Source organism: Ylistrum balloti, unplaced genomic scaffold (assembly GCF_031769215.1).
Source record: "Ylistrum balloti isolate Yb309-2 unplaced genomic scaffold, AGI_CSIRO_Ybal_v1 Utg369658, whole genome shotgun sequence".
Classification (NCBI taxonomy): Eukaryota; Metazoa; Mollusca; class Bivalvia; order Pectinida; family Pectinidae; genus Ylistrum; species Ylistrum balloti.
This window is the reverse complement of record NW_026781910.1, coordinates 503,569-515,994: the sequence shown is the minus strand read 5'-3', so window position 1 is coordinate 515,994 and position 12,426 is coordinate 503,569. Positions and strand designations below refer to the sequence as shown.

General features: G+C 36.8%; 1 protein-coding gene across 1 annotated transcript; it reads left to right on the top strand.

Moving 5' to 3' along the window:
• Window positions 1-2,058: 2,058 nt before the first annotated feature.
• On the top strand, window positions 2,059-8,964 carry LOC132558294 (uncharacterized). The gene is made up of 9 exons (XM_060222842.1): window positions 2,059-2,464; window positions 3,227-3,363; window positions 4,502-4,643; window positions 5,518-5,648; window positions 5,894-6,038; window positions 6,668-6,815; window positions 7,069-7,253; window positions 8,047-8,185; window positions 8,790-8,964. Exons 1-9 carry the CDS (start codon window positions 2,059-2,061, stop codon window positions 8,962-8,964), a joined length of 1,608 nt encoding a protein of 535 aa, XP_060078825.1.
• The last annotated feature ends 3,462 nt before the right edge of the window (window positions 8,965-12,426 follow it).

Below are 12,426 nucleotides of genomic sequence, written 5' to 3'. Positions count from 1 at the left end.
ACATGAATGGTGGGGCTCGGCCTTCTGGGGTGAGGTGGAATAGTGAAATAGATGATATTCTCTAAAACCCGATCAAGCGATTCAAATGAGCACAATGAAATACTTCCGAGCCATTCTAGTCTCTTCTGTTAAGCGTGGGATGTATACACAACATCATTGACTAATCTGACTTTGAAATCACATCTAGATTAAGAAACGCCCCAGCATGTTTACTGCACTTTCGGCATGCGATAAATCTAATCAATTAGTCCAGATACCATGATTTGTAATACAAAATAAATCGTGCGTGACCACCACAGAACGCTCGTGCTGACCATCCGGCTCTCGGGGAAGTGACCAGCTGGGGAAATGGCAGACAGATGGACCTGAAACCACCCTACGTGTAACCTAACTTATGCGATATTTCAATCAAACTTCAGCATATCAAATTGATGAGAAGACTTATCAGCCTCTAGTAGTTGGAAAACAATGTACATGTATGGAAGCCAGTCGGGAACAGATCAAACCGGAACGCATCGCGGCCAATTCCGTCAAGATTCGGAAACAAACCGTAAAAAATGCCAGCTGCTGTAGTTTGATCGAACAGAAATAGTTTGTAAGTGGTGATCATTTGCGAAAAAGAAAGTGTTAGCTAATGTAGCGTTAATATCACTTAAAGTGACAAAACGTGATAACAGTCTATTGTTTCTTGAGAGTTGAGTGAATGGGATTAATGTAAACATGTGTTATTACCATACATATACATACAGGGTGATGAAGAACAATTTACAGGAAAAACATGATTGATAAGAATATTGCCGAATGAAACATATAATAAGACAAGTTAAATAGTGGATAGTGACGTTACAGACGCACAAAATTGTTCTATGGGTATGTCAGGAGTAGGGGAAATAGAAATGACGAGATGAAGTGTGAAAACATTAATTATTTTAGGTCCACACATTTACGTGAAATCGCGACAAGAGATATAAATATCATAGCTTTAATGCAAAGCGATTCTTTCTTGCTTTTGATAACGCGGTACATTCCGGACACAGAAGGAAAACAACCAAGGTACCGTGGATAAAGTCATTTTGTCCAAAACTGAAACCCATTTGATTTGAAATGTTTTCACGAAAGCAAATTGGAGAGAAGCATGGATATAACGAAATTTAATTATTTCCTGAATGGAGTTTGGTGAGGTAAAAATATACCAACATGTAAACATAAACATAATCCAAACTCAAAGCAATAAAACTAGGGCAAAATATGAACTAAAGAAATATTTACACGGAGACTTATGAAAAAGTACACGGATAAAAATATCAAGTAAGCGTACTGTTACTGGGAAGTTTCAGTTACAACGAGGCATTCCTCTTGTTTTGTGTTGTTTCTTGTCTCATTAAAGTTCCAAAATAAAGCCACAAAGATGATTAACTAAATTATTGAAATAGTCATTTATGGCGAGTACTGGCTTTCATACCACGGGACCGAACACAGGTCAGGAAAACAAGATGGGTGGGAGTTCATGAGTAATAGAAAGATTGGCTAGGTCACTTTCCCGTCAGACACTGGATATTCACACCATACTTTCCGGATCACATATCGGACGAAGTTCATGGACGGACAAGACCGTTACAAATTTCATCAAGATACCCACATAAGAAAAACAAACACGTTTAACTTGGATTCGGAAATACAACGTGTCTTAGGACTAGCCGAAAGTGCCTGAAATATTGATGTTGTCTAGTTTGTAAGGTGTGCGATTCAATACCTGTAACATAGGAAACGAAATTAGATACACCGATGAAATTGGATACCTAACACTAATTAGATACTGAATAGAATATCTCAAAGATGTGAGCAGATTTAGTCGGGTCTTTTTGTCATAACAGGTACCAGCGAGCAGTAGAGTGTACGAAATAGACTTTAAAACCTCACCACATTGGAAGAATTTTCACAATGAACGTTGCTATAATATCGGGTGTGTTTATCATTATGTTTTTTGTCACAAGTCATTCCGCAACGAATTCTGAGGATATTTCTATGGATACGCTTCGCGTTTCCATGGTTACCAATATGACACTGGAAGACGTTGTATCAGAACTTCTTGCTCTCAAGGTTCAGGTCCTGCAAAACAAAAATCACATGCACGAGGAGATCGCCAGTGCCTTGAACAGGAGCCACGAACTCCTACACAGGAACGGACACGGGAGGACCCGGACCTCGCGGAGACAGCTTCGTCTCGTTATGACCCACTTACAGACACTCAGTTCGGATATACGACAACTCCATTACCAGACAGTATACATGAGGAAAGGGTTTGAACTCGCGCTAAACGACACTAGGGCTGACCTTGGAGGGAGATTCGAAGGCGTTCTCGGTTCAATGTCGAACATGTCAGGCGCTCTGGAAGCCATGACGTCACGCGTCGGTGCTTTGGAGTTCGGCATGCAGAAGGCTGGTATAGATCTGCCAACAACAGGTATTTTTTTTCTTTTTACTTTTCAAAATCACCACAAAATACAAACGTAATTTTGATTGGTGAATCGTTGATATTGTCGACGATAAGCACAAACACAGAATTTCCTTTCCTTCAAGTTAACATTTCTTCCTTTCTTTTATAAGACTTCAGTATATTTTGAATGCATTTGGTGTAATTTTATCTATACTTCTTTATAGAAGTCAAATGAAAATACGATTAAAATGTTTACTTGCGTTAATTAAAGATTAAGTAACGTTTCCACAACTATCATAAGCTGTAGTGCAAATTGTCTACTTCAGGAGGCAAATCAGGTTGAGGAATGTTGTAACATACAGTCCGATTGAAGCACCTTTACTGTTAAAGTCTGGTCTACATGGATACCAGTTACAGTATTCTGAATTTATACTGATGTAAATTTGTTATTAAGCGAAATATCGTAGCCCTCCTCACTCCCCCCAATTGTTGACGGAGGTTACATAACTGACTATGGTTATATCGATTTTAAGTTATCTTTTTTCCGATTTAGTTCCTCCTCGAAAAATGATAATAGTTAAAGTATTTGACGACGGGCAAGCGGACGACAAATGGACGGACATTGACTAGCTGGTTGATTGGTTATGAGTTTTCCCGTCCTGCTTCACTTGTTGATACAGTGTTTAGTTGTTTAGTGGAAGCTGCACGGACGGCCTCGCGTTAGTTAAGCAATTGAAAATATTATCATGTTATCAAGTTATCATTTCCAAAAGTTTATATTCCCTACAGAACCAGTTGTGTCCATGCGGGCTGTCCGTCCAGTAGTTACCTCTGTTCGTGGAAGGACGACAGTGTTGGGCTGCATTTGGAGTGTGTCTGGAATTGACCAAACAAACATTTCTTTGTCATGGTCAAAAGTAGGCGGGGTAGGTATTGTTTTAAGCTATGTCTTATCTGATCAAAATCAACGTCATTACTTGGTACTAACTTTAAAGAGATTATAGGGTACATGTATGTAAAATATCTGTGAGTTACAATGCATATATCCATGATGCATAGATATTAACAGTTCGCAGTGCGCTATCTTCGAGTATTGCCTAATGAACCCCCGTGAATGATCCCATCACAGTCCTCGATTTGGTGCCTTATATATTGTTATGTTAGAAAAGAGTTTCCAGTAAGCTGCATCAGAGTACACTTAATGTTAGATAAGTGTTTCCAGTAAGCTGTATCAGGGTACACTTAATGTTAGATAAGAGTTTCCAGTAAGCTGTAACAAAGTACACTGAATGTTAGATAAGTGTTTCCAATAGGCTGTAACAAAGGTACACTGAATGTTAGATAAGTGTTTCCAGTAAGCTGTAACAAAGGTACACTGAATGTTAGATAAGTGTTTCCAGTAAGCTGTATCAGGGTACACTTAATGTTAGATAAGTGTTTCCAGTAAGCTGTATCAGGGTACACTTAATGTTAGATAAGTGTTTCCAGTAAGCTGTATCAGGGTACACTTAATGTTAGATAAGTGTTTCCAGTAAGCTGTATCAGGGTACACTGAATGTTAGATAAGTGTTTCCAGTAAGCTGTAACAAAGGTACACTGAATGTTAGATAAGTGTTTCCAGTAAGCTGTATCAGGGTACACTTAATGTTAGATAAGTGTTTCCAGTAAGCTGTAACAAAGGTACACTGAATGTTAGATATAAGTGTTTCCAGTAAGCTGTATCAGGGTACACTTAATGTTAGATAAGTGTTTCCAGTAAGCTGTAACAAAGGTACACTGAATGTTAGATAAGTGTTTCCAGTAAGCTGTATTAGGGTACAATTAATGGTGATAGCAGTTTCTGGTTAGTTGATTGGATACACGTTATGAAAGATAACAGTTTCCGGTAAGCTGTATTATGGGTACATGTCATGCAAGATAAGTGTTTTCAGGAAGCTGTGATAGAGTATATGTTATTGGGACTTTACATATGTCCCTTGATTTAACATAAAAAAAAGTTTTGAAATAAAATCGTAGAAATGTTTTGTGATAAGTAAATTGTGTATATAATATGATTTATGATAGGTATTGTCACCTGGATATGTGGAAGAGAGAGGAAGTCTGACTATATATGATGTAGATTACAGCGATGGCGGCATATACAAGTGTCGTCATGACAAACAAGGCGATGACGTCACATCGGCCACTGTGGAACTTGTCGTGAAAGGTAATCCTAAATCATGTAACTATGTATTGTCCAGACAAATTATATTTGCATAATGACTTTAACAATAGATCGATGTTCTAAAGTGGAGAACCGTATGTAACTGCAGTGAAAATTATAACATGTGGCCAGTGAGTGTTATTATCATATCTAATTTCAGAATCTGAACAAAAGGTTTTGAAGATACAAATATTTTAGATTATTTACCATTATGCAGACAGATATCCAATTTGATTTTATATTCTGTACCGTAGATTCTGCAGGTAAAACTAATTTTTAGCATCAAGAAGAATGAATCTGATTACATCTGCAATAATTTGGCTATGACAATCAGTGAACATAATAATGAAAAATGATAATAATAACCTATTTTAGTGTCGGAAAACAACTTGTCTGTGTTCTATTACACATATTGTAAATGACATTCCCATGTAACAATATATCGAGTGTCACTTGACTTGTATCCAGAGTTATGTCCCTTGAACTCTGAGAGTTTGAGAAACCCTCTGTGAATAGGTTCATTGCACATCAACCTTTGATTTTCTTGATATTGTCTGAAATGTCATTGTGTACATTGTGTACAACAATCAATTAAAATACCATTAACCCAAAAACACATCCTTGGCATGTCTCACTGGTTAGCGGTGGGCGCGTTCGTGTTGCACCGACAGTACCAACTCTTCTTTAATTTTACATACAAAACACATGCTAAAACAGTTTAAATTCTGATTTAAGTTAAAATAATTTAGCAAACGCTAACATGAATATGTTTTGTGGTGTAAAAGAAAATACATAACTGTTTCAAAATTGATTTGTATTCTGTATGGTGGAATTTATATAGCGTTCATTATTGCAACCGTTGGACTTTTATATTTAGTACCGTCCTTGACCATGAAGACCAAGAGAGACGATATAATAGTATACCGAGGTAGTAAGGCCGTGCTGGAGTGCGTCATCACCGGTGACGTAATTGTCGCTGCACCTATATACTGGACACGCTCGAATGGAGTGAGTATTATGGCGATGTCACAAACCGATAAAGCGGTCTTCAAATAAGGAAATGGAAAAATAGGTGAATTTACATTAAATGATTCGACTAATTCAACGAGTCATAATTATTATTTTATTACGTACATCGAGAGGTATTCTGAACTATTAGTTGAAAATCATTGTTGTGGCAATTTATGATAAGATTTATGGCGCTACAGAGTCATAAATCTCCCTGACGGCTAATAACTCTGATTCTGATGTAGGTACTTCCCGTCCAGTCTTCCAATAGAGACGGACGCTTGATTATAGATGACGTGGTGCTAAAGGACGCCGGAACTTATGTTTGTGACGTCAATATAACGGAAGTTGTAGTGAACCCAGGCGTAATCACACTCCAGGTGAAGAAAGGTCATTTTCCTTTTTAATAACCTCTTCTATTCAGTCCGTCGAAACAGAAATTTAAACATTCTTTTGTGTTACTTAAATTCACGAGCAACGAGATTGTACAAAAGACACACAAGTGAAGAACACCTTTTTTTATACAAATTTAGATACACTTAAGCTTAATAATGACGAATACATCATCATACGACTGTTTTGTCCTTCCAGGATTCGCCATTGATGTTTATCTCAGGCGAATAAGAAAAATCAAATATATAGATTTTTTTTTCAAAATCTAGAGGGGGAGATGAAAGGTCCCATAATTCAATCAAATCAGTAATTCCCATATAACTGATGATTTTAAAAGAATGTCAAGTACATTGGTATAATCTAAACAGTGCTGTTCAAATGAAAACGTGGCATACAGGTTACTGTAAACCTCGGGAATTAAAAATGCTGTGGCAGCATCTACCACCTGCGGTCTCTAGAATTGCACGAAAGACACACAAGTGAATTGCACATTTCATTGATTAGATACAGTAGAGCCCAAAGATGAATTACGCTTCATCACACAGCTGTCTCGTCCTTCAAGGAACTCTCCATTTGACAATGCATATAAAGCTGAACTTAAATCAATAAATCATTCCTCAATTCAGAGCCAATGGTGCGCGTGAGATTGGTTGGAGGTTTGGAACCTTACGAAGGGCGCGTTGAGGTTTTGTATCGGAACCGTTGGGGGACAGTTTGTGACGACGGCTGGGACAACGCTGATGCAAGCGTAGTGTGTCGAATGGCAGGCTTCACGTAAGTCAACGAGACTACACACTAAATTAATGCATTCATATATATAGTGTAGTCTGTGTACGTGTTCTAGTGTTCCTTTCATCCCTTTTCCAGCAGTTTGAATTATCTCCCTTGACAATGAACACAATTGTGTAATATTCCGGTACCAATCTGACTTTTAAAACTACTGTTTTTTCCACATGGTTACATTTTTGTATTTGATACAACACGTATCACACTTGGTTACGATTGATTTATCAATATGGTCCCACAGGTTGGGTGGAGTAGCCAAGACTAAGGCCTTTTACGGAACCGGAAGTGGAACCATATGGCTAGATGACGTGAATTGCACGGGCACAGAAGACACGTTAGAAGATTGTGTCTCGAATCCATGGGGAGACCACTCTTGTTATCATCAGGAGGACGCAGGAGTCCAGTGTATTGTTGATCTCCCTTTCTGTATGTAATATTACACTCACGCTGTATATGTTATACAATGTTATACGTTATATCATCATAGATGCATTATCAAAATTATATTGATACCATATAACCGGCCTGTCATTTAGTGAATTCAATCGTGTAATAATTTCTTAGCTGTCATTATTGTAATTAATATACCCGAAAACGTTTTTCATTGGATGTGTCCTTCAAAAATCAATTATGATGTCATAATATGGACAATGATGTTACGTCATGAATTGAAAATAGCGCAACAAAATGGCTGCTTCCGTTTGAATTTGTCCTCGACATGTCATTGTCATTTCTGAGTTATGCTATAAAAAAGAGAAGTGAAAATTCATTAAAGATTCTATATACAATACATATTAACGTCTTAGACAATAGTGTTATAAATATATAGGACTTTAACCCGATGTCACGTCGCCAGAACACTGACTTTCGTCAGCTAGACATAACACCTGAAACCTGCATCGATCAGTCGTTTTGATATTGTATAAATAATTCGTGACATAAATGTAGTGAAAAAAACATCACTTCGATTCTCGTCATCGGACTTGTAAAGGTAAATAGCCTTATGCAAGTCATACTTTAAAAATAAAAGTAGCATCATGGTTTCAATTAAACATGAACTTTAGCTCTGTAATTTTAAAGAATTTTTTTTCTGGTTGAGCCAGTTCTGAAACATCCTGCTTTCCCTTTGTTTGGTCGTTGATTTGATTAAATTAATAATAAAACCCCATTGTCATATATTGTAATAAATAAAGGAAATACCTAGCCATGGCTTTTTTAGTTCAAGGATTACGGTTGTCTGGTGGACGGTTGCCTGGAGAAGGTCGAGTAGAAATAAGCCGATTCGGGGTGTGGGGCAGCCTCTGTGACGAGGGATGGGACGACAGGGATGCAACCGTTGTTTGTAGGATGATGGGTTTGTAAGTATCACGTAGTAAGTTGGTGGTTTCAAATGTGTCGCGAATTTGCTATGTAAAGAAATACTGTAGTTTTACAATCTTCCGCAAAGTACATTACAGTTGTGACTGTAAGGAACGACAACTCTGATAAGAAATTGATAAAGTCAGTGTGAGGAAGAACTCTTGAAAGAGTTTATGTCAGACTGGATTACCTGCCTTAGTTACGACTTTCCTTCGCAAGACGGCGCTCGTTGAAACTGTTTCGAATAACTGGCCAAAGATTTCATCGATAATGTGATGTTGAAAATTACAGACATGACGAACGCCGCTTGAAACAATCACATTGCATTTAAACTGTAGAAAAGTTTCTATAAACACACTAGCAATGTTGTTACGGCATTGTAGAATACATATTTGACTACATTGTCGTGATCATTGAATACAGACATTTGCATTTTTCGTAAAAAAAAATCCCAAAATTGACACGTTGGAAAGGAATATCCCATGCTAGATATCCAGCGGAGCATAAGAAATAAACTATGGCAGGAAATCCAGTCTAGTTTTTATGGGCGTCAATAACAACAACAAGGAGTATTTACTGAGATTGTTCGTGTTTCCTCTACAGTAACTTCGGTGGGTATAGGAACAGACCAGGACTTTACGGAATCACTGACACACCAGCATGGATGACAAATATTCGTTGTCATGGGGACGAGCCAGACATTTTTCACTGTGGACATCGTGGATGGGGGCCTCACGTCTGTCCCAATGACAACCACGCGACGGTCACGTGTGCATGACGAAGCAAATGCACCAAGTTTTACCTGTACGTGAGGACGCGTGCACGCATGCATTGAGTCATATGGGTACTGTTGTCATGGCGACCATAACGAATCAATCGAAAAACACTCCGTGCTTGTTGTGATCTCTCATGTTTAGGGAGTTTGTGATGGGTTTATTCACAATTTATGAGGATATACGGCTATCGTCATTCTTTAAATTCAAATGTATTTCTTTCGTCCTCTTTTAAAGTTAAAAGAGGTTAACTGTGTTGAAAGCTTTGAAACATCTTCAAAGTCATGAGGAATATAGTCATGTATTTAAGGTTTTTATCTGCAAGATGGCTCTGAGATACATAGTTATAATAGTACTTATCAATCAGTACTTATTTTTATGTTTGTTTAAAGTTTAAATTACATTAGTAAACACATGAACGGTTATGGGATTTATATTCCCCGACATTTCGGGATCATTGTCAGTTATGTATTTCATGATTCATTATATGATTTCATATGGTTTTATAAAGTATTGTTTGAATTCAGGTCATTTGTGTCATTTGTGTAAATATTGAATCTACTTTTCACAACAGTCAATGGTTCTTTATACCTGTTCTGTGATTGCTGACTGCACGACTGTGTGTTTGATCTGAACGGAATGACCTTGACCCACTGTCAAGGTCACAGGATCGTTTCGAGACCAGTGTTTAACACAAAATTGAAGTTCGAATTTACTAATTGTCAAGCAACTATAATTTCCCTAAATATTATACAGTTAGTAATGCTTTTCGGTTCGCTATCTTATAATCCGCAATTTCTGATTACGAGAAGCCATAGTGTCAAATTGCCATGTTCATTATCTAAGGGAGAATGTTATTATCTATGTTCAAACTAAAGACACTGACAGAAAGTCATGATAACATCAGAATTTCCATAACATACCGATAGATACTGCTATAAATGATACTTATAAAAAGCTAACATGTTTTCTTGGCAAATTCCTTTAAATGAGTAAAAAACGACATTTTTGCAATGAAAATAAAACGACAACAGATAACTTCACAAAATCCCAGAGGATTATAAAAAATATTCAAGCAAGAAGCAAAGTTTTCTGTGACAAACATCGCTTCAATTGTACATTGTTTGAGCGTCGTGTGCCTGACCGAAAAATCAGAGTTGAACGGCTACAGCGTCCCTTCACAGGATCCATTAAAAAAAGATTTCGACGTCACCATAATAATTGCCGTTCACCGTCATTAGGCCATACGACAGTGATTCCAGACGAGTCCCGAAGTGTGTAGGTGACGAGGACAGATTTTTTTAGAACTGTTGCTTAGTGAAACCAGTATTGACATCGGGACGAAATTTCAGGAATAGCTGTTCTACCATTCTTAAGACGTCATTTTCCAACCAGCGCACTCAAGTCACGTCAACTGAACATTCCTGCAGCAGAATAATATGCAGGTGTTTGGTTGGTCATCGAAATCCCCTAATTTGCCACCAGCTGAGTGAAATAACTTGATTTGTCACCAGTTGAGTGAAATCACTTGATTTGCCACCAGCTGAGTGAAATCACTTGATTTGTCACCAGTTGAGTGAAATCACTTGATTTGTCACCAATTGAGTATGCTTGGGCAACGCGTAAAAGGACATACAAATCATCTGTCGATCTTGCCCAGACCTTGAACAATGAATTGAATTGTGTATAGTTCCACTCATTCATACCCGTTACTAATGGTTACTAGTGGTGTTACATTTAATTTTGATCCGAACAACGTCGAATAAAACCAATTATTTTACAATTAACCGTGATAGTAGTGTTATCTGAATTGATCAAAGACTATATTCATAAATGACTGATTCGGAATTATATAAGGACGTATTGATTAATCGGAACGTGAAGTCTTTCCTTACTAACTTGTTTAAGATATAACCGTCTCACCACATCCAATACACCTGGGTAGTTTTATCTATGTTAATAAAGTAAATGTTTTACGTGCGTGTCAGAATTGTTTGGTCCGGTTTAAAATATTTCTATGAAATAAACGAAAAATGCATTCGAAGCCAAAATTTCGCTCTCGATATAGACACTGTTCGTAACACAAGATCTGCCTTGTTTTATACGATAAAAAATGTATATCGCGAACCAAACCAAATTTATACCCAAAGTAATTTCGAATCACGAGAAGTTAACATTGTTTTGAAGGAAGTCAATCTGCATGTATTTATACTTGCTGGCGTTTTTGTATATAAACACACAGGCCTTAGATGTATAAATAACTATTAGTGTCGGGATAACGTGAGAAAATTAGCGTCTGGTTTCATCCATGGTCACTAATCATATCACTGTACCTTGTGTTACAATACCTTATCAACACGCACACGGCTGCAATCTGCAGCTGATCGCCATTTAGGGTTTAATGTCGAACCCTCAAAGTATAATCGCCTTTTAAGGGTTTCGGATCCTTATTTACCGATCTGCATACGTTGCCATGTATATATAAATTAATGTCACATTTGGTATGGAAACAGTTCCTTCTTTATACACACAGATGTAAACGGTGTCGAATAACGAGCTACACGCGTGTAAAATATGCAAAATATGTACAAATGTAAATAATTCGATAGAGGATGAGATACACTTTTTAATTAAATGTAATGTATATAATGATATTAGATCATCCTTATTTAGAGCAGGAATCGAAATAAGAAATGATTTTTTAAGCCTTAACGATTTAGAAAAATTTGATTTTATAATGTCTTGCAGGGAATTACAAATTCCACTTGCTAATAATTTATACAATATGTGACTAGCACTTTAAGTGAGTAATCAATGTTTTAACAGTGTCTTGTAAGCCATTTCTGGCTGAATATCACGTATGATTACATTTTTAGAATATATGTTTTAATTGATTCGTTGGGTAAATCAGAAACTTTTTTATATCGATTGATTATCTATTATTAATTATAATTAATTATCGTAGGTAGCACAAACTCAACCCTTGGAATGCCAAATTTCACTACTGATGAATGTATCATAAATAATTTTTGCCATGTGTATTGTTTTATTATTTCATATATAACATGTAGCTACAGTATGGATGAGACCTATTTTAGTATTACAATATATATTATAATTTATATATTTCGTATATAATCCAGAGAGCTTGTTAGGTAGGGGCTGTCACATTAAGTAAGTTTTAATTCATGATATTGGATTTACCTGGTTTAGTTTTATGATTCACTTATATTGTGTACTTTACATATGATGTGCATGATATATGACACTTTAATAAACAAATTTGTATTGTATTGTATTGTATTGTAATGCATGAAGACTTTACCTGTCGAATGGGATGTATAATTGTGTGTGATTGTTGAATTTTTCACTGACACATTAGTCTTCCTTCACTTAGCTGACAATAAAGACTTGTATAATTGTGTGAAGAATTTGTCGGGGGATAGCATATCTCAGGTAGCAACATC

Coding starts and splice junctions, on each gene's coding strand:
- LOC132558294 (XM_060222842.1), top strand. CDS start 2,059: ATGACACTGGAAGACGTTGTATCAGAACTTCTTGCTCTCAAGGTTCAG. Junction 5,649..5,893: donor ACTGGACACGCTCGAATGGA/GTGAGTATTATG, acceptor ATTCTGATGTAG/GTACTTCCCGTCCAGTCTTC. Junction 7,254..8,046: donor TATTGTTGATCTCCCTTTCT/GTATGTAATATT, acceptor TGGCTTTTTTAG/TTCAAGGATTACGGTTGTCT.